The sequence below is a fragment of the Cygnus atratus genome, chromosome 2 (assembly GCF_013377495.2).
Source record: "Cygnus atratus isolate AKBS03 ecotype Queensland, Australia chromosome 2, CAtr_DNAZoo_HiC_assembly, whole genome shotgun sequence".
Classification (NCBI taxonomy): domain Eukaryota; kingdom Metazoa; phylum Chordata; class Aves; order Anseriformes; family Anatidae; genus Cygnus; species Cygnus atratus.
In genome coordinates, this window is record NC_066363.1 from 149012016 (window position 1) to 149035231 (window position 23216).

Below are 23216 nucleotides of genomic sequence, written 5' to 3' on the forward strand. Positions count from 1 at the left end.
CTGCTGCAGCCTTCTACAGCTCATGAATAGCTCAAGTGATGCTTGGATCGGTTTGCAACTTTATGGATAGTTTCTAAAATGAAGTCAAAGTATGTGAACTTAGCTGGTGTAGATCAGCGTGACTCCACTGACTTTCAGGATGTTCTGCCAGCTGACACCGGCCTAAGTTCTCTCCCCTGTTTAAGAGGGGAACTTGCAAAGAGAGGTGTTGGGTTTTTTCCATGGTAGGGGCAATTGCAAAGTTACATCCTCATCTGCAAACATAGCACCATCACGTAGATTACCACCCTTTTATGCAGGTGCAGTGGTTACTATGAAAACCAAAGATGATGCTAGAATGTATAACCAATGTACGTATCTTAAAAGTCAGCATCCTTACCTTGTTACTATTCCAGTTTACTTTATTATTGCTCATTTATTTTTTTCACTTAGGTTAGCCATAGCCAATCTAAATAAAACATTCATTTTATTAGTGTGCACAAAGTTCTTCAGGTTGTCATCTATAAAGATAACGCTGATGTGTCCAGACTGGGGACAGTGTAGAAGATGTACTCGTTTGACAACAAAGCATTTCTATTAAAATGAAAGAGGTAAACAGATTTAAAAAAATACTGAGCTTCCCTCGAGAATATGCTCCAAACTTAAATGAACCAGTGCTATTTTCAATGATACCCTAAAAATTCCACTGTGAGTGCTACTTACTAAGTGTTCTGCAGGCAGTAAGGGTCTGTGCACTGTCCAAGGTGGTCTAAGAGTAGCTTAAGTGTGCAGGTGGCACTTGGTGACAGCTAATACTGAAATTGTCAGCTGCTTGCTGACTGTGGGGATTAAATTCATTATTGGCTACATGACCATCTACTCCCCGTTACATGAAAGGGAGTACAACTACGTTTATTACACTAAAGGAAAATCTGCTCATATTTCTTAAGAGTTCCATAAAGAATTAAAAACACCTCTTGTTTTGATGCAGAAACCTTATTTCTGCAAGGTGCTCAACTGGAAGTCAAGAAGAGCAAGCCTATCCACAGAAAGGGATGTCATCAAAAATGGCAAAACCAATCTCATATGATGTTGTTAATGGCATTCTGAGCATTCCTGGCCTTTTGTAGGGGCCCATCTGGTGGGACCCCAGTATCCCTGTTATGAAAGCCACCAGTATCGATACCAAGGCTGTCAGAAGGCCGTTCTGGCAGTGATTTTTGTCCATTAAACAATAAACAGCCATCTGATATTATCAACTTGCAATCCCTGTAGTATATTAACTGGTAACTTCAGTGGGTAAAGTGAATAGTCACTCCTTCTAGCAGGGTGGGATTTCTTAGTCTTTTCTCCTCTGTACCCATCTGAAAGTTAGGCATCTAGGTTCCCTCCAGGGCCAGAGCAAAAATCAAAGTCCCTGAGAGCGACTCATCCCTCTCTTCAGTGCTAACTGCAAAAGCAGCACAGATCACTTCAACCAGAGGCCCAACTTTTAGATGGATGAAGTGCAGTGAGATAAACCTTACCCTCAGCACTTAATCTGACTCCAAGTACCCCAAAATCACACCACAGGCTTTTGTGAAAGGTGAGCCAAGTTAGAGAGTCCAGCTCACGCTCAGGTTTTTGTTCTCATGCTTGCACGTACCTGGTTAGGTGCTTCTGGTGGCATAGGGGATGGCGATTTGGACTGGAAAGCATCCTGGGACATGAATCCAGAATCATGGGAGGACACACTGGACAGCCTCATGGGTGCCTGCTGAGGCAGATTGGAGCTGCGATAGCGATAGTGTGAACTAGGTGAGTGCGAGTGCGAGCCACTGGACCGGGAATCACTACTGTTAACGCTGTTCAGACTGCTGTGAGAGACAAAAGGAACAAAGAAAGGAAAGGGGAGAGGAAAAGACACAAGGGCGGGGTGGGGAGAGACCCATATACAGTACAATTAACATTCCACATGTCTCTAGCAACAGGCAGCATAAACCGGAAAAGAAAAAATGTTGACAAAATAAATTTAAATAAATATATATATATATGCACATATATATCAGTAAAGAACTGTAAGCAGCTGCAGTATCCCTTGTGACCAGAGAGAAAATGGCATTTTACCTCGAATTTCACTCAAATGATCATATTCTCTAACCACTCGCAGTTCACGTTAGGTTATGGATGAAGGGATTTGTTACGTGCCCTCTCTAGCCTTTACAAAACACGTGCAAAAAATGTTTGCTGACAGCTCTCTCCTACTGCACCAAGGACCAAATTTTCAACAGGATCTCTAGCAGAAGGTCTGAAGGCATCATGGTTCATCTAAAAGTCTGCATCTTGACACGCAGTTTGGTTCAATCAGCAGGCCAGCGTGTGAGATTTCTGAAAGCTCTACCAAAACCCCATACTTCAAAGTGCCTAGGACAGGTTTTGCTCACATGAACACTTTCTACCAGGAAAAAAAAAATGTGATGATACATATTCGGTGAAGTCCCACCTCTGGTTATGTAGCTTTAGTTAGTAAGAAAGACCACCAGAAAATTAAAATTTCAAATTAATATGCATTAAAAAAATATTTCAACCAAAGAGATTGATTATTGATGTCCAGTATCGATGGAGCAATGACATGCCAGCCACAATGTGGGAGTTGTTAAAATTTGCTGCTGAGGTGGCTAAGCAGGACTAGTAGGATGCATCTGTCTGAAGGCAGGTTCCTACTTTCACTGGCAGGAGTCCTCTGACTAGCTAACAGGATGGCTCTGAAAGGTACGTGGGCTAGGACAGCACCTCTTGTTCACAAATCTCATGTACATACAAGATGGACAAGCCAGCTTGCAGCAGAGGAAGAGGAGCTCTGCCTTATTTTACCCATACACAATGGTGCCCATACAGGTTTTACCACATGAAATTAGGTTGATTAGGACCAGATAATCGATTTTTTTTAGCCATTTTCTTTTACAGCTTCAGGATATTGCATCTTTAAGCCTGTGCCCATTGCTCTACATATGCACATTTTCACATATATATATAAAAGTACTGAAGTTGTTTTTTTTATATATATCTGCATGCAGAGGCAAGTAGATACATAACATCATGTTCGCTTGCTCTGACATGCTAGAGGTAACTTTGTTCATACACAGGGAACCTGTAGTACGTTATTCATAAAGCAAACTAAAAAATCATTTGAGAGCAACTATGAAGGTGTTAGAGCAGAATACACAGTAGGTTATTTTCCTTTTCAGTAAAAGGAAAGAGTAAATGTAGACACCAGGTACAGGGGCAACATGCTAATAAACTGTTTTATGAGAGAAAACAGTTTTTACAGAGAAAGCATAGACAGAATCCAGTGTTTCAACATATTTTAGGACAGCATTAGACAGCATTAAACAGTCAGAAAAACTCGTATCAAAAAAGCATTCCCATCTACCAGACTGATAGGGTAATTGCCAAGGATGATTTTTCCTTTTCAAACAGTTTAACTTACTGATTAGTAACAGCTACTTAGAATAATCTAAAAAGTCATCATATGAAAAACAGAAAAGGAAATTATGAATGAACAATCTCAGAGCTTAGATCAGTACAGTCTGCTCTTTGATCTGAAATGGATTCAAGAGAACTAAATCAAAAGCATCGTCAAGTTGTCTTGAGTTCAAAAGTTGTTCGGTCATGCCCATCCTTTTTAGTATTCCCAGTCACACACTCACATGGATAAAGACCATGAGGGATTGAGTTCATTAAGAGTTGTTATTTAAGATTTAAATATGTAAACAAATCCGTATCACAGTCTGAACTCCCTTTGCCCCCATACAGGTTAAAATTAAACATTACCAGTCTACTTACCTGCAAACACTAGATTTTCTGGACATGGTGGTACTGGGAGAGGATGGAGGAGTCTGATAAGACCAGCTGTAATCAGAACCTTTCAAATCTAAAATTACCTGATGAAAGACAATCAATAGCATCAGGGACACGGATTTTTTTTTCTCCTGTTAGCAGAAACCATCTGCTTGTCATACAACATTTGTCTCCACTGCAAACTTTAAATACCAATTGGCTGTGCATATTACAGATCTCAAAGAGGAGAGGCAACTCCATCTCCGAGTTTCCTGAAACTACCATACTTTAACACTAGGACTGATATCACAGAAGGAATGCTCATATTTGAATGGAAAAATCTTTAAAAAGTAAACTGGAGGCTTATTTTATCCATATTGTAGGTTGTTGTTGTGTGTTTGTTTTTTTTTTTTCTCTTAAAAACTACAGTAGCTATAGCATTTAAAAACTCACATTAGAAAAATATTGAAGGTCCAATATTTACCCACAGCAGAGCTTCCCTCCTTTTATACTTCTATGTCAACGATAAGGGTTATAAAGAAAACTGAGTTCACACAGAAGAGCTGAAGTCAAAGGTCCTTTTTGGAGTCATTTAGTGATACACATTTTCCTATGCATTTTAAGGATAGCATGGAAAAGTGTTCAAATGTTAGACTCCATCAAGATACCAAATCCCAGCTATCTTGTAACCACATACAGACAGGGATGTTTAAGTGTAGGGTGACGAGGTGACACCCATTCAAATACTCTCAACAGAAGCTGGGCATTTTCACTTATATACTTCAAACTGTTGCAACTACCACTTCACACTGGTCTCACCAAATAGCTTAGGAGCACTTGCCTGGTATTTCAAAATCTGTTTTTTAAAATTTCTTACGTTTAAAATGACACCTTGCTGAAGTGAAGCATCTACAGAATGTAACATAAAGCCGCTAAATGCTAGTAATCAGTATTTCTCACAACACACAAAAAAGTTACAAGCTAAAAAAAAAAACATTTTCCAGGCTAACCTGTTCACTTGAAGATGGCAATTTGTGTGGATCCATGGTGAGGCTTTTCAGGTCATCTGATATGGTTTGTAAATGGGTTATTTCTCCCAGCATTGATATTTCTTCTTCCTGAAAAGACAAAAGAAAAGGGCTAATCACAGCCTTGGTTTTAAAAATCAGATCCATAACACAATACATGACCTTTTTCTTTTTCCTGATGACCGTAGGAATGCCCAACAGAGCTGCTTTTTTTTGTCTGTTAAGCAACCACTACTTATGAAAGAGGCTTGGAAATACTCATTTAGAGTTTTGCGACACTTTTAAGATTGCTGTGAGTTTTGAGGCCCAGAAATCCCCTTCCTCATCAATGACATAAATCTGAGCTTTCTTTTCGTCCAGAAAAAGAGTGCCATTCTTGTGGCACTTGGAATAATTTTAATTCTTCCGTGTATACTCACTAATGTATCTTAGGGATTTTAACTCAAACTTCAGCAGGAGCTAAACTCATACTTTTTTCTACCTTTTGGAGACTTTGAGATAAAGGCCCTGTACAGGAATAGATCATTAATACATCCATGATTCACTCTGGCTCAGGCTACATCAACAGCTAATTCAGACAATTCTAGCACCATAAATTACCACAGTAATCCCTTTGCTACCATGGCAGTTTTGATCAGGTCCTCACTCTGCAATTCACCTCCACCTGTTCAGGCATCACCTTCCTGCTTCTCTAAAAATGGTTTTCTGTTGACACTGATGCTCTTTGTAAACAAGCATTGGGAACGTTTTCCCAGTTCACTGAAGGCCCTTCAGAAATGCCTCACGCTTGCAGAAAGCCACAAGCAATTCATCGCTGGGCCTCAAACACCCTGAGATTAGGAAAATATACTTAAACCTTTTCAATGAACTGAAAAAGCTGTCATGTAGGAGGAAAAGAGCTGCCAGCAAACTGCATGAAAGCAGGCTGCAATCTGTCAGATAATGTCATTATATGCACAGGGGAGGTCTTGAAAAATTTATCAGTTCTAGCGCTGGAGTAGGAGTAAGGAAGGTTTATATTAAAATGTGATGATAAGAAAAAAAAAAAGCAGTGGAAAAAAATGTGCATTAGCAATATCTTAAGTCCATATGCAGGAGGAAATCAACCCACTGTTTCCCCATTAGTCCTCTTTGAAGTATCCAGTGCCTTCAGATGCTGAATTACTCTAAATGACTACAAAAAATGCCCAATTCTCACCACTTCCTAGGCAGAGATGCAGGTTGAACTTCGGCTAGTCTCTATGGCTCTAAAAATTCATTTCAAAGATAAAACGAGCTAATCTTTGTAGGGGCTATTGGCCACCTCTACGATCTGTGCACAGCACTGACTTCAAATGGAGAGCTCTTACTATTACAGGCCGCAGCATCGAGATGAAAGTACAGAATCGCCCGCGCTCCTCGATCAGAGCTTTTCTGACAGCTTGCTTCTCGGTTTCTTCAAGCAGCAGGTACTTATCATTGACATCTTGTAAAGCACTATCCAACTGGGGCTGAATGTCACCCCGTCCTGTATGCAGGGAACAAACAAGAGTACGTTTTGTCATAACTGTGGATCTACACAGAGGAATACCTTATTTTCAGTCAGCACTGCTGCCAGATTGTGCTTTTGCAATTCAAGTCTCAACCAGCATTTTCCCTTCATTCAGATTTGCAGGCATTTTTCCCCAGCTGAATTAATCATTTCAGAGCATCTTTTTCCCTTTTGCACACAATAGAAATCCAGATGAATACAAAAGGTTTCAATAAGCCAAAGACAGCATTTCACGTAAGGACTTTCTCGAAGTGTTAGCTGAAAACACCCTTCAGATCATCCTTGAAAAATCAACAGCTTACTAGGGGGGGTATAAATTACCAACCCAAGATATGTCCCTCTTCCTTCCTACTTTTATGCTTAGCAAGGTCCTAACGACAGCTCTGCAGAGTCACTAAACAAGTGAATGAATCTTCTGTGTGAGAAGATATTAGGGATGTGTTGCTGACCACTGGATTCAAGCACTTTACACAAGCAACTGACAAAACACCTTTCTTCATTCCGAAGTCCAAACCCAAAAACCTATCAACATCTCAAACACGTGTTAATGTCTGGTACCATCTGTATTTGTCTACGGAAGAAAATACCTGATGTTCTGCAATCAAAAAGCTTCACTGTGTTTATTATGGTCAACTCACGACACCAAAACTTTCTGTGACACTGAAGCACCTTACTCTGCACCAACTACTTGCTCTGCATCATGGAAAAAGTCATTCCTCTGGTAACGAAGATCTGCTGCTTAGCCATGGTATTACTGAGCCAATACTGCTGTACTTGTAAAATCTTTTAATGCAGCTTTCACCCCTAAATATTGTAAAGAACCTCTGTTGGGTAACTTTGTCTCAAATCTCCCAGAAACAACACAAGCAAATTAAGTATGCCACGTGCATTTCCATTCTGCTGTTGCTAAATACCAGGAAGATAACATTTAAAAATGGTGGGTGAGTTGCAGCTACCCAAAATCAGTTCTTATGGACAACCACCTTTGTGCACAGAGGATTTAAAACTATGAGCATGAGGAAGAAAAAAAGTCTCTTCATGTGTTTAGTATGGAGTGCAAATGACTCAAGGTCAGGGTTACAGAGGAACACCCTTGCCTTATCATCATATGTATTTCTTCAGACTCTAGAGTGAGGTGAAATCGTCAGCTCCCCAACACAAATACACGGCCAGAGGAGCAGGAAAGGGAGCAGGAATGGAAACAATGAGAATCATGCTGGCTTAGAGGCATTAAGGACCGGATACATCCAAATCTCCTCTGTACAGAGCTAGACATAGCCCAGATGGACCTGCAGATACCCATGCACAGAGCTCTGCGATGCACCCTCAAAGAGCCACGTGCGGTGTAACACCGGCACAGCCATTCGGGTACTGGGCTGCCAGCACGAACACCCGTCTGGTCCTCTAGATCAGACTGACTGGTGCAGTGGGGTCATAAAACCACTCTGGAAATAAGTCACTAACAATAAAAGGCTCTGAAGCTGCAGTTACCTACTTCCTCTCTCAAAATTAGCGTCCGCCAGAAACAATTCAGAGAAGAACTGAACGCGTTTCCAAAGGTCCTGTGCCTCCTCATCCGTCATCCTTCAGAAACAAGCCGGGCCCTTCTGTTTGAAGACTGTTCTGTACATTTCAGGCCCTTTCTCATATTTTTTTGCAATCAGATGCAGTGATTAAACCGTATACTTCTCTGGAGTTGTCCTTTCATGTTCCTTATGAAACTGAGACTTGCATTACTGCTCAGAACCTTATTTTGAGAGATGCCCGAAAAATGATGACAGGTGAAATAAGCTCACTTTGTTTATACCTAGATACTGGCTCACTAGAGTGGATGGATCAAATGCAAAATGTATTGGTTGCTCACTAACCCGACACACTCATCAGGTCAGCTCTGGAGAAGTGCTGTAAGCATTGAGCTGTTCCACCAGCTGATCATGCACTCAGTGCAGTAAATCCTCCTTAAATGCATTCGCCTGCACTGGTGAGAAGACACCGAGAAAGCAACCGGACTCCACTCATAAAAAATAGGTTCAATGATAGTGAATTCTGGTGATTTATTTGGACCCCACAGAGCACCACGTCTTGGACCAGAGAGCAACAGAGCACCCAAAACATGGGGCAAAAATAAACCTCATTTATGCCTGCGCAACCCACTGAACTCAGCACAGTTATTAGGATAACGATCAAGCTAATGATCACACTGCGAAGTATCTGGTGTATTTCTTTATGTGAGTCTGGAAGTCAGCAGACGTACCATCTCCTCCCAGCTACTTTTAGGGACCTGTTTTCATGCTAGGGCTCTTAGGCACCTGCGCAGTCAGTGAAAACACACGAGCTGTCTGGGGTATAATTCAGAGCAGGAACAAGCTTGGGTGAATCATTTGGATGAGGCTCTGAAGTCAGATGTTTACATGGCATGAATATAGTTCTTTCTTCAGGTATCCTTGCAACTCATTTTTTAGGTGCAGGAAAGCTTTATTAACATCCTTTGAAAGCTCCCTAATGCAGACATCAATCTAGCAAGCCTTTTGAAATCAGGCATAACTCTTTCTACTCTCTCAATCATGAGTTGCCTCCCACAGCACTCAGGCAGCTCGGGAATTTGAGGGACGAGATCTCTGCCCGATTGAACCAGTTTTCTTTGCTAAGCAGCTTAGATCATAGCCCCTCAGCAGCCCTGCTACACCTGGAGGACACCAAGGATGTGAGGGCCAGCAGCCCTCTGCTCCTCACCTACCTTGGGTCTCCATTAGTCTGGATCTATCCCAGAAGGGAACACGGACCACTGGAGAGCAATGCAGTTTCTCCCCCTTTGCATTAGGGGAAGGAAGGTCATGACTACGGTATCCCTGACAACCCATGGCACTATTTTTGCCTGTGGATATGAAGCACGCTTCCATATGAACATCAGCAATCCATTATTCTCTCCCGCCCACGTTCTCTGGGCTTTAGGTTACCCATCTGGAACCATTTCCAAACCAATACAATTAGCATAACGACAGAAAACAGCTCCAGAACAGGCTCATCATTCACAGCTGGAAAGGTGCACCTGAAAGAAGGCATCAGCTGGAAACAGGTTTGAACGACCCACCGAAAGCAAACAGCATTAGAAATGGTCAAAAGCGTCAAATGTAGTCACGGGTCTCTGATCTGGAGTCAGCTAGAAATGAGCGTGATGGCAGGACGGCTCTGCAGAGCACACCCAGTTGCACATGGAAGAACGAGCCAACAGCCTGAAAAGGGAGGAGAAATTCAGATCCACCCTCTCGAATTGGAGCTCTGGTGCTGCAGAGGGGACCAGAAATGCAGGACCAGAAGTTGTGTGGGCTGACTGCCATCCTACCAGGAAGGAAAGCACCATGCTCTGATAGCACAGGGACTTGCTGCTTGACACGAGCAATCAACAGCTACTGAACTGCAGAGCTGAACTGCTTCTCATCGTTATTAACACAAATTCACTACCCCAAGGACAGTCTGAATATGTTACCTTCAGGACAGGTGCTTCACATCACTAACACGATGTGCAAGAGCTGTAAAGGACCAACATGCTTTCAAAGCTCAGTTTTAGTGGTCTGTGAGAACCACTGCTAAAAGCCTCATACAGCTTCTTAAATAAACCCTGTTTGAAAAGAACTTTGGTAAAATATGTTTGGGAGAAGAAAAACAGGCAAATCTAACTTTCAACTCAATTTCATGCCTATATTTTATAGGACAACTTAAACTAGCAAAGCTGTCAGTAGCAGCAAGGGAGAACAGTCATTTTTAAATGCTCTCAGTGCAAATCTGAGTGTTAAAGTTAATGCTGCTATTGATGAAGTAGGCAGTGCAGTGAATATTGATGAAATTATCATTTTCCACATTCTCACTTAAAGACTGCTCCCTCCAACATCTTCCAGGTGTCTGCACAGAACTTGAATACCCAATATGGATACTTTGCAGAGTGACAGAATTTACGCTGTCATAAAACCCTGAGTGCACCTCTGCCAGAACAGGCTCCAAGTCATTCGGTCCCAAATCCTAAGAGCCCACCTGCTTCACCTGCCAGGATGAACAACCCCTGCAAGCCCTGCACTGTAAAGCCCACACGTAAACTCACACGGATCTAGGATTCTGCAACTGTTTACAGAGAGGTGGAAAACCTCACTGCTGCGGCGAGCTCCAGAGCCCTTCAGCAACCAAACCTGAGTCTTTCTGGAGGTTGCTGGAGTTCCCAACGAGCTCCTAACGTCCACAAGTTCTAAGCTGTCCCTTAAAAGAAAAGTTCCAAGTTACCAAAGGAAACTTGCAGGCTGCATTACAAACCAGGAAAAACACAACGTGTGGTTTCAAAGAAGGGTGCAAGCAGCAGGTGCCAGTGCCAGGCTCCAGAAGCCCAGCAGAGGCACCTCGGTTAGGAGTCCTGACCTAATGAATCCAGGCTTCTCCTAAACAGCCACACCGCTACGCCTACAAGTGGAGGTGTGGTTTTATCTCCCAAATCCAGAAACCCCACGTTGCATTCGCAAGAGGATCTCAAGGCAACCACTTTACATTTGCAAGGCAACAGCTGAAACAAGGCTCCAGTTCAAACGGATTCGAGACGTGATCAGGCAGCAGGAGAGGAAACAACTGGGATGCTGATTCCGCCCCTTCCCCAGCGTGGATTTTTATGTGATTTCTTATCTATCAGTTAAGAAAGGTGCATGCGATTTTCAGAATAAAAGGGGATTTGGATCACAGGTTTACGAAAAAAAAACAACAGTAAGGACTTGAAGCTCTAGACTTTAAAAGTCATATTAACAATAAGATATTCAATTAGTTGAGCATCACCTTGATGACGTGTCTCTTCCATTTAACTTCTCTCACGACTATGGTATGATTTATCAGTCCATGTTAATCCCTTTCTAAAATAAACCAGAGGTTTATCTACAGTACTGATTTTCTTCTTTTACAGTGTTCCAATTAAATGCCAAAAGAAGACACCAATCATAAGAAGGTTTGGTCATTAAGATTAGGCAGTATTTTAGTTTCATTAGAAATTAAAGTCTAGGCAGTTAGTGGAGACCAGACACCATAAAGAGGCCACAGCAAGGGCTACAATAAACCAGCCACCAGGGTTACAGCATGGCACAGACTTACCCAGAGCCTCAGCTGTCAGGCAGGTGCGCATGATGAGAAATTGCAGGACACAAAATTGACACAGAAAGGAAAATAAAAAAAGTCAAACTGGTATTCCAGCACTCCTAGAGTTCAGACATTATCATCAGCTCCAAGACAAGAGACTGAGCAGTTTCAGCTAGACTATTTTGACCTCCTCCGTTGCTGACAAACAGAAAGGCATTAGCTTTGCTTCTGGATGAGCTGTTGTAAATTAAACTCCCGGTTATTTATCACACAGTCTTATTTTAAGAGATTTAAATCAGTTTAGGATCCTGGTTTAGCTTGCAGATTCTTAGGCGAGAACAGGGTAACTGGTGTTTCAGCAAAAGGGCACAACACAGACAAGTGTCAGATGCTGGTCAAGCCGATGGAGTGGAACAGGGCACAAACCCTCACGCGGGACAGGGAACTCAGCACCTTGCAAAACTCCGGGCGGGTGCTGTATTCGTAACCACAGCGCTTTTTGATGTTCTCTGCAGCAATTACATTAATAGATTGGTCATTAAATGGAAAACTAATTGCTGATGCAATGTGGAAGAACATCAAAAAGATTAACTGTGATATGATTTTAATTAAAAAACTATATATATATATATATATATATATATATAAAGTTTTGCAATAAACCTGGCTTGCTGTCAAAAAGAGGGGAACTGTCATGTGGCATTCAAAACTCAAGGAATGAAAATAAATAGTCAAAGAAAGATCTTTGGTCATGGTTCTGCAACATATCCAACATGTCTTCATTGAATTTTTATAAAGTGGAGCTTGCATTATAAGATGGAGGAGAGGAGGGGGAACAAACAGAAAAAACCCTCAGGCACTACAGCCTCATCCACACAGGGTTGTGGTTTTTTTTCCCCACAACAGATAAGGATGATTTGCTGATTAGTTTCTCTCTTTCTGAGCAGTGTCATACTGACCCCACAGGGAGTCCTGGCCATTCTCCTGGTGCTCACTGCAGTCACCGTGCCCCAGTTGATTTGCTGGGAGAAATAAGGACATCTCGTGGTGGAGACAGGGGCTGGCCTGGGGTCCTCCCTCCCCAGACAGAGCACGCCCAAGTGTAGAAGAGTGCAAAGTACTCGAATGGGAAAGTCAGCATTTGCTTTAAGAACCGAGGTGTTCCTCGGTTATAATTATGTTGAAGAGCTTCATGGTTTTTAGTTAAGAGTCACGGGGTTTGTGCAATCATCCTTGAGAACGGGTAGCAGTATTACAGTTTCAAAGACCAGAGTGTTACCCAAAAACTGCTGCAAAGACTGTAAAAACCGCCAACATGTCATCTTTGCTAATGGGGAGGAAGGAGAAGAGAAAGCACTTTTGACCGTATTACATTAAGTTAATAATCATCTACTCCCTCAACCTCATTAAAAGTCTGGTAAGAGTACTTTTGAAAACCGGTAAATAACTCAAAAGTACAGGTTGGTGGCTTGGATACTCAACATTGACGGGGCAAGAGGTTAACAGTGTACTGACTGGTAGTGGCACTCTGCCAAAACTGCTACAAATCACTCAGAAACAAAATTCCATTTTTATATGAACACATGCCATATTAACCTTGGTATTTTATTGAGAACGTTTCATGTAACTCCTTTTCACAAATCCTCTTGGATTTAAACATTTTCCTCAAAGCTTGTGGGCCAGTGCCACCTGAAGAACCTGAAAACGAAACCTACCGGAGAAGTTAGGGGCAGAAGTGAAACCTGTCCAGGTAATCATCAGTGTCCGAGGTGAAAGAAACACAGAGAATAAAGCCCACATGCACTCCAGATTTCACACATGCATTCCGTTATATTTTAAGTTAATCATTTGAGTTAAGACACTTTTTTATAAGAAAAAAGGAACTAGAAATCGTGCATTTTGTTAACCTCCCAAATTAGTTACATGCAGAGCCACAGCTGCTCTCTCTCCTCTGAACTCAATACAGCCTCCACAGCTTCTAGCAGCCATGTGTCCACTTAGGAGGCCTCGACTCAGCAGAAGCCTAAACGTGGAAGTTATTGGACGTATATACATAATTGTTCTGCTGACTCAGGTTAGCTGGGCTGACTTCTGCTGTCCAATGTTTGTCTGAAAACAAAGAGCAATTTAAGAAACGCCTGCTGTTCCACACGCTGTGTGGACCCTGTTTGTTCAGACAAGAGCTAAGTTTCAACGCTGGGTGGGCGAGATGCCCTGCGGCCTCATCCCCCTGGGAAGCAGGGTGTAAAGGAAAGGATGCAGCCACCAGGACACCCCCAGGCACTGCACGGACCTGGGAGCTGCACCAGGAGGCTGTTTAGACTGCCCATGCTTTTATTTTTCCTTATAGTCAGAGACAACAAAAAGAATGAAAATCAATCCCGTGAGGTCTTTCAAAATGCAAGCCCTTCATTTACACGCAGATTTGTCGTTTTACCAAAACTTCCCCAAAGGACCCCCAAGCCTTTTTGTTTTGTTTGGGAAGCTTGGTGTTTCCCCCCTCACTGCAAGCTCTGGAAACACCTTTATTGCAATTAACACACCGACTCTGCAAACATGATTTCTAATAAATGATCTTAAACACCAGGCCTGAACTTCCCAGTTGGTCGCATGGAACCAGAACATGCACAAGGCAGACAGCAGGCAAACCCAAAGGCATTCAGCCCCCCAGAGCCAAGGTGGGGTGCCCAACCCGCAGGACAAGCCACATCCTCTCTCCCAAACCTCCTCGAGCCGCAGGCGAGGAGCACGGAGCTACTACATGCAGCGGTCAGCTATGAGAGGGAGGCTCCGCAGCCTGGTGGGGCAGGGAGAGGACACTGCTGCCAGGATGCGAATGGCAAAAGTCTGGGGTTATATTTCAGTTCCTAGATCTGAAGCTGCCCAGAGCAGAAGAGAACTGCTTTCCCATCCAGTCAGAGCAGAGAAAGCTGGAAGGACACTTTTAGTAGCATGCATGGTGTTTAAGCAGATTCAGAATTCGGCAAACTTCTCACTTGCCCACGGATGATCATGAGGTTAATTCAAAAATACTCTTACAAGTGCTAGGAAGGGAATTAATTTGTTATTTTCGAGTTCCCATAGGTGAGTCAGTAACTTTACAAAAAAAATGAAAGGGACAGGTCCTGCCTGGGGAAGGCCAGAACAAAAAAAAGCGAGTCTGAGCTGCAGGGAAGCAGTTGCAGTTGTGTCCTCAGCCTGAGAGCTTTCCTGCCCATAGCTGAAACCTCAATTGTGACCTAGAATGAATTCACTTCCACAGCTTTATCATTCTATAAATAAACCCCTTCTGGATTATGTTTTTGCCTGGGTGTCAATAGGAACAACAGACTCCACAACGCAGCACGCTGAACAGATCTGCCAAGGGGGGACACACACGGACGTCTGCAGACCAACACCTGACACCGCACTCAGACCAATACTGCATTCCTTCAAGGCACGGACCAAAAAGGCAAAGAGGGGAAAAGGTACTTAATTATTATTTTTTTTAAAATTTAGCTGCTGTAGATTAGCCTGTCAGGAGGCTGGGAGAACTTCTTCCTCCTGCCCAGCTGCGTCAGGTGCCCATGGGGCTGGCAGGTTTGGGTGTTTGTTCTCACATCCACACGAACCTTTACACCTCACTGCTTCTCTCCTCCCAGGGGCCGTGAGAACAGGCATGTACAACCCTCAGCTCCCCAGGACTACTGCTGCTCCTCCTTGTTCTTCCAGAGGCCACTTGGGAGCCTTCGTTGCTTCCATCTTCTCCGTACGCTTCCCTCTGCGACCAGCTCTAACCCTGCCTCAGTTTGTGCTCCGGACCCAAACACCACACATGGGACAGTGACTCCAAGGGATACAGCACAGAAATACAGCAGGCTCACTGAGAACGCCAAAAGCGTCTCACAGCATAGCGAAATTAAGCAAGAGAATGACATTAAAAAAAAAAAAAGATACTTCAATCATAGCAGAGCTGCTATAAAAGTGATAGCAAAATGAGGGCTGTTTCACTCCCTGCTCAAAAATGTTTAATCCTGAAGGAGGACAAGGCACTTGTGAGCTGACCTCCTCTTCCCTAGACATGGCACACATTTCGGGAGGAAGACAGGAACCCAGAAAACGCTGTTTCCTCCTCCAAGAGTGCAGACAGACTCACTCTACTCAGAAATAGGCTAAAAAGGGGATCGAGCTATGTTCTGGTCCTTACTGGGTTGCACTGGTTCGTCCGTACTGGTCTGAACTGATCCTTACTGGTCTGTACTGGTACATACTGATCTGAACTGGTCCTTACTGTCTCTCACAGAGACAGGTTCAAAAACTGGTTCCTTCTTCCCAGATCACGGGCTTACTTTCCTCAGGGCTCACCTGCCATGTGTTGAAGGGTTGCTCATATCACACAGGGGCAACAAGTGATAAAACCAGAAAGGGGTGAAGAAAGGAAAAGAAACAGAGGGAATATTGCAGACTTTTTAAAGCTGTTGGTCTGAAGTCAGACAATTCACCACACAAAACGAGAAACAAGTTTACACATCACCCCAAATTACAATCTTGTCACAAAAAATCGTGTCCCCCTAAAGATGACCATTCTGATTTAAAACATTAAGCTTCTCCATGAACACATGGACACACAGAGAGCCTACTGAGGTATGCTCTTGCTTCCTGGCTTCCATCTCTCCCCTCCCTCCCTCATCCCTCTAACAAGCCAACTAAAATTCAAGGGTAGTTTGCCAGCCATGTGGCTCTCTGCTAGCATAATTATTGACTCACCTATTAGGAAGGACAGTTAGAGACAGCTCATCTATTCTGGAAAATCCATGAATAGACCTAAACTCACAAAATTTAAAAAGCTCAAGAAGCTCCCAGCCCCAGCATTTGCTTTGCTCGTCTCTGGGCTCACAGTTTTCAGGCGGGAGGGTAAGCACGAGTTGCAACCTGCAGGCTGAGAGCTGTTCAAAGCACACTTCCCACCCAGCTGGGAAGAGCCCGGTGCCAGGAAAGGGAACAAGAAAGTCTGCTTCTGCACAAGGTCCGTATCATTTCTACGAAGCCTGGTGGGGTTTGCACTTTGCTAAGTAAAACCCCCAGCGATGGCAATGCTGCAGGTACCAATGTGATGCGTGTTTCCACTGACATGGTGATGAAGCTCCCATGACAAGATGGTGGTGGGAGAGCGGTGGGAGCATGAGATTCAGCTGCTAAGAAAGACAGATGGCCTTTGTGGAGAACTCCCTTTCTTTTCTTACTCATCGTTTAGTTTTCTGCGGCTGCCAAGTGCCCTCCCCCTGACAACAGCCCATACCACCTTCTCACGCTCTGAGGAATAATGTAAGGTTTGGGAGACTATAGGCAGCTAGGAAAAAAAAAAAAAAGGTGGTGGAAAGGGAGAACAGTGAGAAACGTTAATAGTTCCAGAACATTCACATAATGGCTTTTTTTATATTATTCCAAAGATTCCCAAAGATTTTGCAGGTATCTGCACAAGTCGTGTTACAATGTCAGTGCTCTTAACAGGAGTAAGTTAGCAGCAAACGCTCTATTTTAAAACCTGATTGACTTTGTACAAACACTTTAAAGGCTTTTGTATAAGAACATTAGACAGCAGCTCCAGAATATGATTTAAATGACACGTAGTAATTGTACCCTGGTGTTCAAGTATATACCAGGAATACATTACAGGGGACCAAATTATTACAACAGAAAATCCTACTGCTATTCAGTCTTTGTCAATGAGCACACCAGAGAAGGCTTTAAAAGTACAAGGATGGAGCAAGTTACCTTTCTTTGCTTTCTTCTGTAGCTTCAGAGTGTCAGACGATTTCTTTTTTATCTCTTGGCGGGCTTTTTTGTATTCTAAAAAAACACACAATCTCTGTATCAACACACTTGATGTTAAAACAGATGCTTTTCACAGAAAAAGGCTATGTTTAAAGATATTAGACTACAAACTTTAAGGGGATAGCTACCATTAATCAAAGCAGCTCAGAACTCGCATTCTGTAGTGCCTATACGTGTAGCTTAATATAACATTTTAGGGTGTGAGCACATTCACATAGCAAATCTTTCCCAAATAAACAAAGCCTTTACAGAAATAACAACTGAGAACACAGTACAAAATTAGAGTGCTTTTCATTTCAGACACTCCACCACTCTCAGGAATGGAAAACAGAGATGACAGGTTTCTCAAAACATCTGTGTTCAAAAACAAGTATCCAGAAATGGCAAGGCAGAGAATATCCCATGATCTCTACCCAGCATGAAAGCCAGGCAGAGGGAGAGGGTGCTAAAACTTTGCATGAGGAAGGGTCACATTGCCAGCTCCTTCTCATGAAGTGGAGCACACTGCAGCTGTCCCCATTTTCAGCTGAGCTGCAAACCCCGGGAGAATCAGAATCCCAGAACAAAATATTCCACCTCTAGTCCAGGTACACCAAAGGTAAAGGTAGCAGATAGGAAAACTGATACTTAAAAAAAAAAAGAGATAAAAGGTATGTATGCATGTACATATACACATACACTTTAACAAAGGAGGCCAATGCTACTACTCTTCTATAGATGGAAAAACAAAAGCAGGCACAGGAACTGTAAAGGGGCCAACTGCATCACCAACACTCAGGTCTACCCCCTAAACCCTACATATCTTTTATTTATCCTAAATATCACTTTGGTGACTCACCCCTGCCTGCAGGATCCTAGGTGATTCTTCCCCTCTACTCACTAACTCCTTAATGCTCTCTGGAGCAGAAGCTCGAAATTTCTTTAAGAGCTTCTATTTGACCACAGCAGCAAGGGTGCAAGAAGCAAATCCTTCAGAGACCACGCATGCTCCTTTTCCCACCAGTTCTCCCCTTCCCATAATAAATCATGGTGATGCTGCTTCTTTAGGGTGTAGCAAAACCCTTCCATTTTTAAGCCTGCTGTTTTCAGCACCTGTGCTAGAAGGAAGTCAACCCCTGGAAAAAGTTTTGCAAAGCCAAAGGCATCTGCCAACATGCTCCCGCTGTGCGAGGTTCCACAGCCTCCTGCTTGTTCCCCCAGGTAAAATTCTGGTGCGATCACCTCTGTGCACCTCACATCCAACATCACAGCTTTCCCATTCCCCAGGTGCATATTTCTGGATAGCAGCAGAGAAAAAGTCACGGTGCCGAATGTTTTACAGGGCTACGAATTCTCTGGAGGACGCTATGCCTGAGACATTACATGATCTTATAGTTAGCTTTCAATGACACCCTGGGGCTTTGCAGATGGGCTCTGTCAATAGACACAGATTTCTAGGTTGGAAGAGACCTCAAGATCATAGAGTCCAACCTCCGACCTAACACTAAGTACTCCACTAAACCATATCGCTAAGATGTGTCAATGTGGCGTCCCCAGTCCTCAGCACTACTGGAGAACGCACAGGTAGAGTGGGCTAACAGAGTTAAAGCTAGGGACTGCTTTCCAATCTAAAAAAACAACCCATCCTTTGTGGTCCTGCAAGCTTCAAAGTGTATATGCAAGGGTTAAAATTTGTTAGGCACTTTGGGAGGGAGTGTTTTAGAGGAGAAAAGTTGCTATACATATTCAAGCACATCATTCAGTTTCCCAGAACAAACATAAAAAGAGGAAGAAAAACTAGTATTACAATCTTACTGCTATTAAAGAATTCTTCCTCTGTAACTACCTTTTGCATGGTCTTTATCCAGTTGATTGGCCACTTTCTTCCACTCTTCCATCTGTTCTTGAAGTGGGTTTATCAGACAGTCAATTAAAGCACTAATTTTGTTGAAAAAACACAAAGAGCAATCAAATCCTGCAGATGCCCCTATTCTTATATAGAGAGCCAAGGTCAATACTGGAGTATTTTTACTTTTTGCTGTGACAGCTACCAGTGTCACAGTGTAAATACCAGAACATAAAAACGTTTAAGCTGGAGAAAGCAAAAGAAAGGACTGGATCAAAATAAAAATAATCCACACACAAGAAAACCAGAATTACTGTGCAGAAGATCAGGACAGTGAGGAACAGTGCGCAAACCAGAGGAATGACCTGAAACAGGGCCAATGTAAAGAGTTAGATCCTACTCATCTGTCACACAAAAAGCAGTCCAAACGGATACCCCAGAGACCGAAAAGTTCCATGCAGCCACAAAGATTGTAAAATTAAATAGCACACGGATACGCACAAGAAGACGGAGCAGCTGTACAAGGAAACAACATCCTGCCCACCAGTGCGCCTCGCCTCTCACCAGTGGAGCCGGTGACACAGCACTGGGAATGCTCCCCTAGTTAATCGCACTGGGATCAAATTATTTAAGCAGCTAACTCTCGGGTAACTGGAGACAGAAGTTCTCTCTTCAGTCAATTTCATAAAAACCTTTATTTTAAAAGGGAAGAAGCCATCACAAGTCACCAGGGAAATGGTGAAGCATCAATTTTGGTTCACCCCAGGTCAAATATATCTTTCAGTCTTTGGTTAAAAAAGGCACACGTGCAAACTGCTACTTACTACAGAAGTAGGTTGTTTATGTATAGCCCAGCTTACACGTGGGTTAATCCTCTCCCATTACCTCTACAGTCTAACTTTAACTGCAAAAAGGGGACGATGGAATTTGCCTCTTCCATATTTGTTTGCTGAAAGTTTGGCAGCGAGACCTCTCGGGTAAGCTGAGGAAGCAGCACAACATTTGCTGCTGCTTTAACACTTAGTGACAAAGCTTGAAGTCCTGAAACAAAGACAGGTCAGTCACATCACTAGCCGGCTGCTCAGCACCCAGAGAAAGTGGGAACTGGCAGCATTTAAAGTGACTTGAGGTGACAAGCCCAATTCCCAGAACATGCAGTGACATCCTGCCTTTCCCGGCTTTCACAACACCTAGTGCGCTGGGGGAGAAAATACATGCTGTTCTCAACGATGGGGTCAGAGATGAGCTGGAAAGCCCATGCTGGAGAACAGCTTTACGCTTTCCCCACTAAAAAGGATAGCGAAGGAAAGTGAAATCTCGAGCTCTGGGCCAGGTACAGAGCCACTCACCTTGAGAACTGCCGGAGTTTGGACTCTATACTCCTGTGTCTCATGCACATCCTGGTCAGAGCAGACCCAATTTCTCTGGTGCCACCTGAAAAACAAAACACGAGAAAGGTGAGACCCCAATGAGATGCAGGCATGCCAGCCAGAAAGCACATGCTGAGTCTATCAGCGCAACCAAAAAACAGATTTGTGATAACCATAAAATCACCTGGGCTCAGACCTCACGGGTATTTACCACCTTGGGAAGAGATTAATTCTTGTTCATCCAGAGCCCAGAACTGAACAATTAAGCACGACTAAAGTAGTTCTTCCCAGAAGCCTTTCATACCATCAGGCCCTACTCCTTGGCAGAACGGTTAAATGCAAAGGGCTTGAGATGTCAAAGGACAAGGGGAAGCAAAGCTGGCAACAAAGTGGGCACCTGCAGCAAGTGGGCTGTCAGCAATATTCCACGTTTTGGAAAACAAACCTAGGCGATTTGATCCAATTTTCTCATATCTAGATCCTTTATACCCAATGCCTCAAAAGAATATGTAACCAACCCTACATATTCCCTCTTCTAACATGGATGCATATCACCAGTGTATCGCACACACCTGCAATCCCAGATCACACACGTTTTTCATTAAACTGCCAGAAGATGGCACTATTTGCCCTGTGCCCTCACTCATCTCAGGTTCTGACAACCTCATGACAGCAAGAATTATTTTTATCGAGTCTTCCTCCTCAATAATTTTCCCCTTTAAAAGCTCACATCCCTCCATTTCCCTCAGCACTGCCAACTTTGATCAGCATATTAAATTTCAGTGTTATTTTGGTTTGGTTAGCATTAGTTTTGATAATTGCTTAGTTCCCATTTGCAAACCAAATCTATTACTCTCAGGGTACAAACATCAACATTTGTACAAAGTTTTTCCAAATTGTAATATTCTCTGGAACAGTTAAGGTATCATCATCTACTCTGAAGGCTCATTTGATTACTAAAATAACCCTAGGCTGTAACATACAGGAAAATATCTTTCTTAAGGTTTTGCCTTTTTTTTTTTTTTGCTAAACTTGGTACTGCACAAGTAAAAAATATTTTTTCTAGTGGAGAAACTCGATAACTTTAATCATTTTATTTATTTTTTTAAGCATGAAAACAGAAGTCACCGTCTTCCTGCATTCCTACAGAATTAAATCTTGTGCCCCCAAAATGGCTCTGGAACAAAGACACTGACTGGAACAAATTGTGGCTATTTGGTATTTTCCATTGTCCTAAAAGATAAACAGAAAATCTTTTGTCACTTGCCCTATTACCCGTGTTTTCATAAGGAGCTTTTGAAATCTTATTTGGGAACACGGAAGAGCTGCAGGCTCGCTGCGTACGGGAGGCTGAGGAAAGCATCAGGACCCAGCCTGGCTCCACACCCGTCTCTTCCAGTGATGCGGCACCTGAAAGCACAAGCTGCCACGGACTCTGGTAACCCAAAAAGCAGCACAGAAGATGGGGAGAGGAAAAATTGAGAGAAAGCAACAAGAGGAACAGGCTAATGTCCCCAATGAAAAGCATATCTCTGTCCTGAAAGACAGGCTTTCTTCTGGAGACACTGGGAAATAAAAGTGACTTGGAGGCTAACTAGGCAGAACGACAGCAGAGATGGAGCAGAATGAACCAGAAACTTCCAGAGCCATCGGTAGAGCAATGGTCAATCAAGTTCAAGCAAAAGTCACGTTGAAAAACTTGCTGAAACCCTTCAATTTTAAAGAGTGACAATGGTTATTTAACACGGCTTTCCTACGCACAATGTATGAAACAAGGAAGAGTCATTTTAGAACAATAAATAGGAAATAAGGCACCATGTGTTTTAGGCACTAGGAAACAAGGGTCAGTAACTATTAATATGAAACTGCAAAGTAACAGAATTTTAACTGAACCACCAGCAACCAACGTATAAATATATCCACTCAACAAGTAGTACAGATGGATGGGCAAGGTCAGCAATCCAGCTCTGCAGAATTAGGTCTCTATATTTGCTTGTTAACGAAACAACAAAACAACTAGAGCCTGGAAGAAAAAGGTTATTCAAGGGAAAAAAGTCCTCTGATTGGGAAGAGGGGGGTTATTGGTTCTTCCCAGCTTTTAAAACTTCATATTATCCCTAAGTGTTTACAAGAGCATGGAAATTTAAGATGGCAATTTTATTCCATGAATAAAAACGACGCTAACAAAATGAAGGAAAATGGTAAGAACAGTTTTGAAAAGCTTCAATGTCCCTATGTTTTGGAAACAAGGTGGTGCGGAAAATGGATTTAGGAACTGGCATGGGAGAGGGAAGGAGCTGTGCCGTTGGGAAGTTTGGGAGGGCAGGGCCGGCACCCAGCTGGGTCACTGAGCACCCAGAAGTGGGCACGGGGAGTGGGATGGGGGTGGCAAGGCTCTGTTTTAACACCACCTGCTTTCAACATCCCGTGAGGAGGCTTACAGGGAATCAGCCAGCGCTGAAGAGGATAAGCGAGGTGATCTGAACTCACAAGGCACCAGCTCTCACCAAGCATTTGCTGCTGGGGGTGCTGCTCGGCGTGCCGTGCACAGCATAAATCCCTCCTGAACAGCACCTACGTTATGAGCTCAATTTGCCCCAAAGCAGCCCTGGGGAACACGACTGCTAGAAATGGCTATGAAAACAAAGGATTGCTGTTCCTCTGCAAAAATCACTATTGGTTACAATCAAGTGTGCTAACAAATGAACAAAAAACACGGGCAGAGAGGGACAGAACAAGGGGGAATG

General features: G+C 43.1%; 1 protein-coding gene across 18 annotated transcripts in view; it reads right to left on the bottom strand.

Annotated features, from left to right (window-relative positions):
- MTSS1 (MTSS I-BAR domain containing 1) overlaps positions 1-23216 on the bottom strand; it is a 124512-nt gene that overhangs the window by 13794 nt on the left and 87502 nt on the right. For 10 of the 18 annotated variants that reach the window (XM_035556186.2, XM_035556182.2, XM_035556187.2 and 7 more), the window contains exons 4-10: positions 20449-20533; positions 19100-19191; positions 17215-17289; positions 6176-6333; positions 4809-4916; positions 3805-3902; positions 1625-1835 (exon numbers count right to left, since the gene is read on the bottom strand). In XM_035556186.2, coding sequence (XP_035412079.1) covers positions 1625-1835; positions 3805-3902; positions 4809-4916; positions 6176-6333; positions 17215-17289; positions 19100-19191; positions 20449-20533 — 827 coding nt within the window. The remainder of the gene's footprint in view (positions 1-1624; positions 1836-3804; positions 3903-4808; positions 4917-6175; positions 6334-17214; positions 17290-19099; positions 19192-20448; positions 20534-23216) is intronic. The other 8 variants (XM_050709311.1, XM_050709310.1, XM_050709309.1 and 5 more) reach the window with 2 other exon arrangements.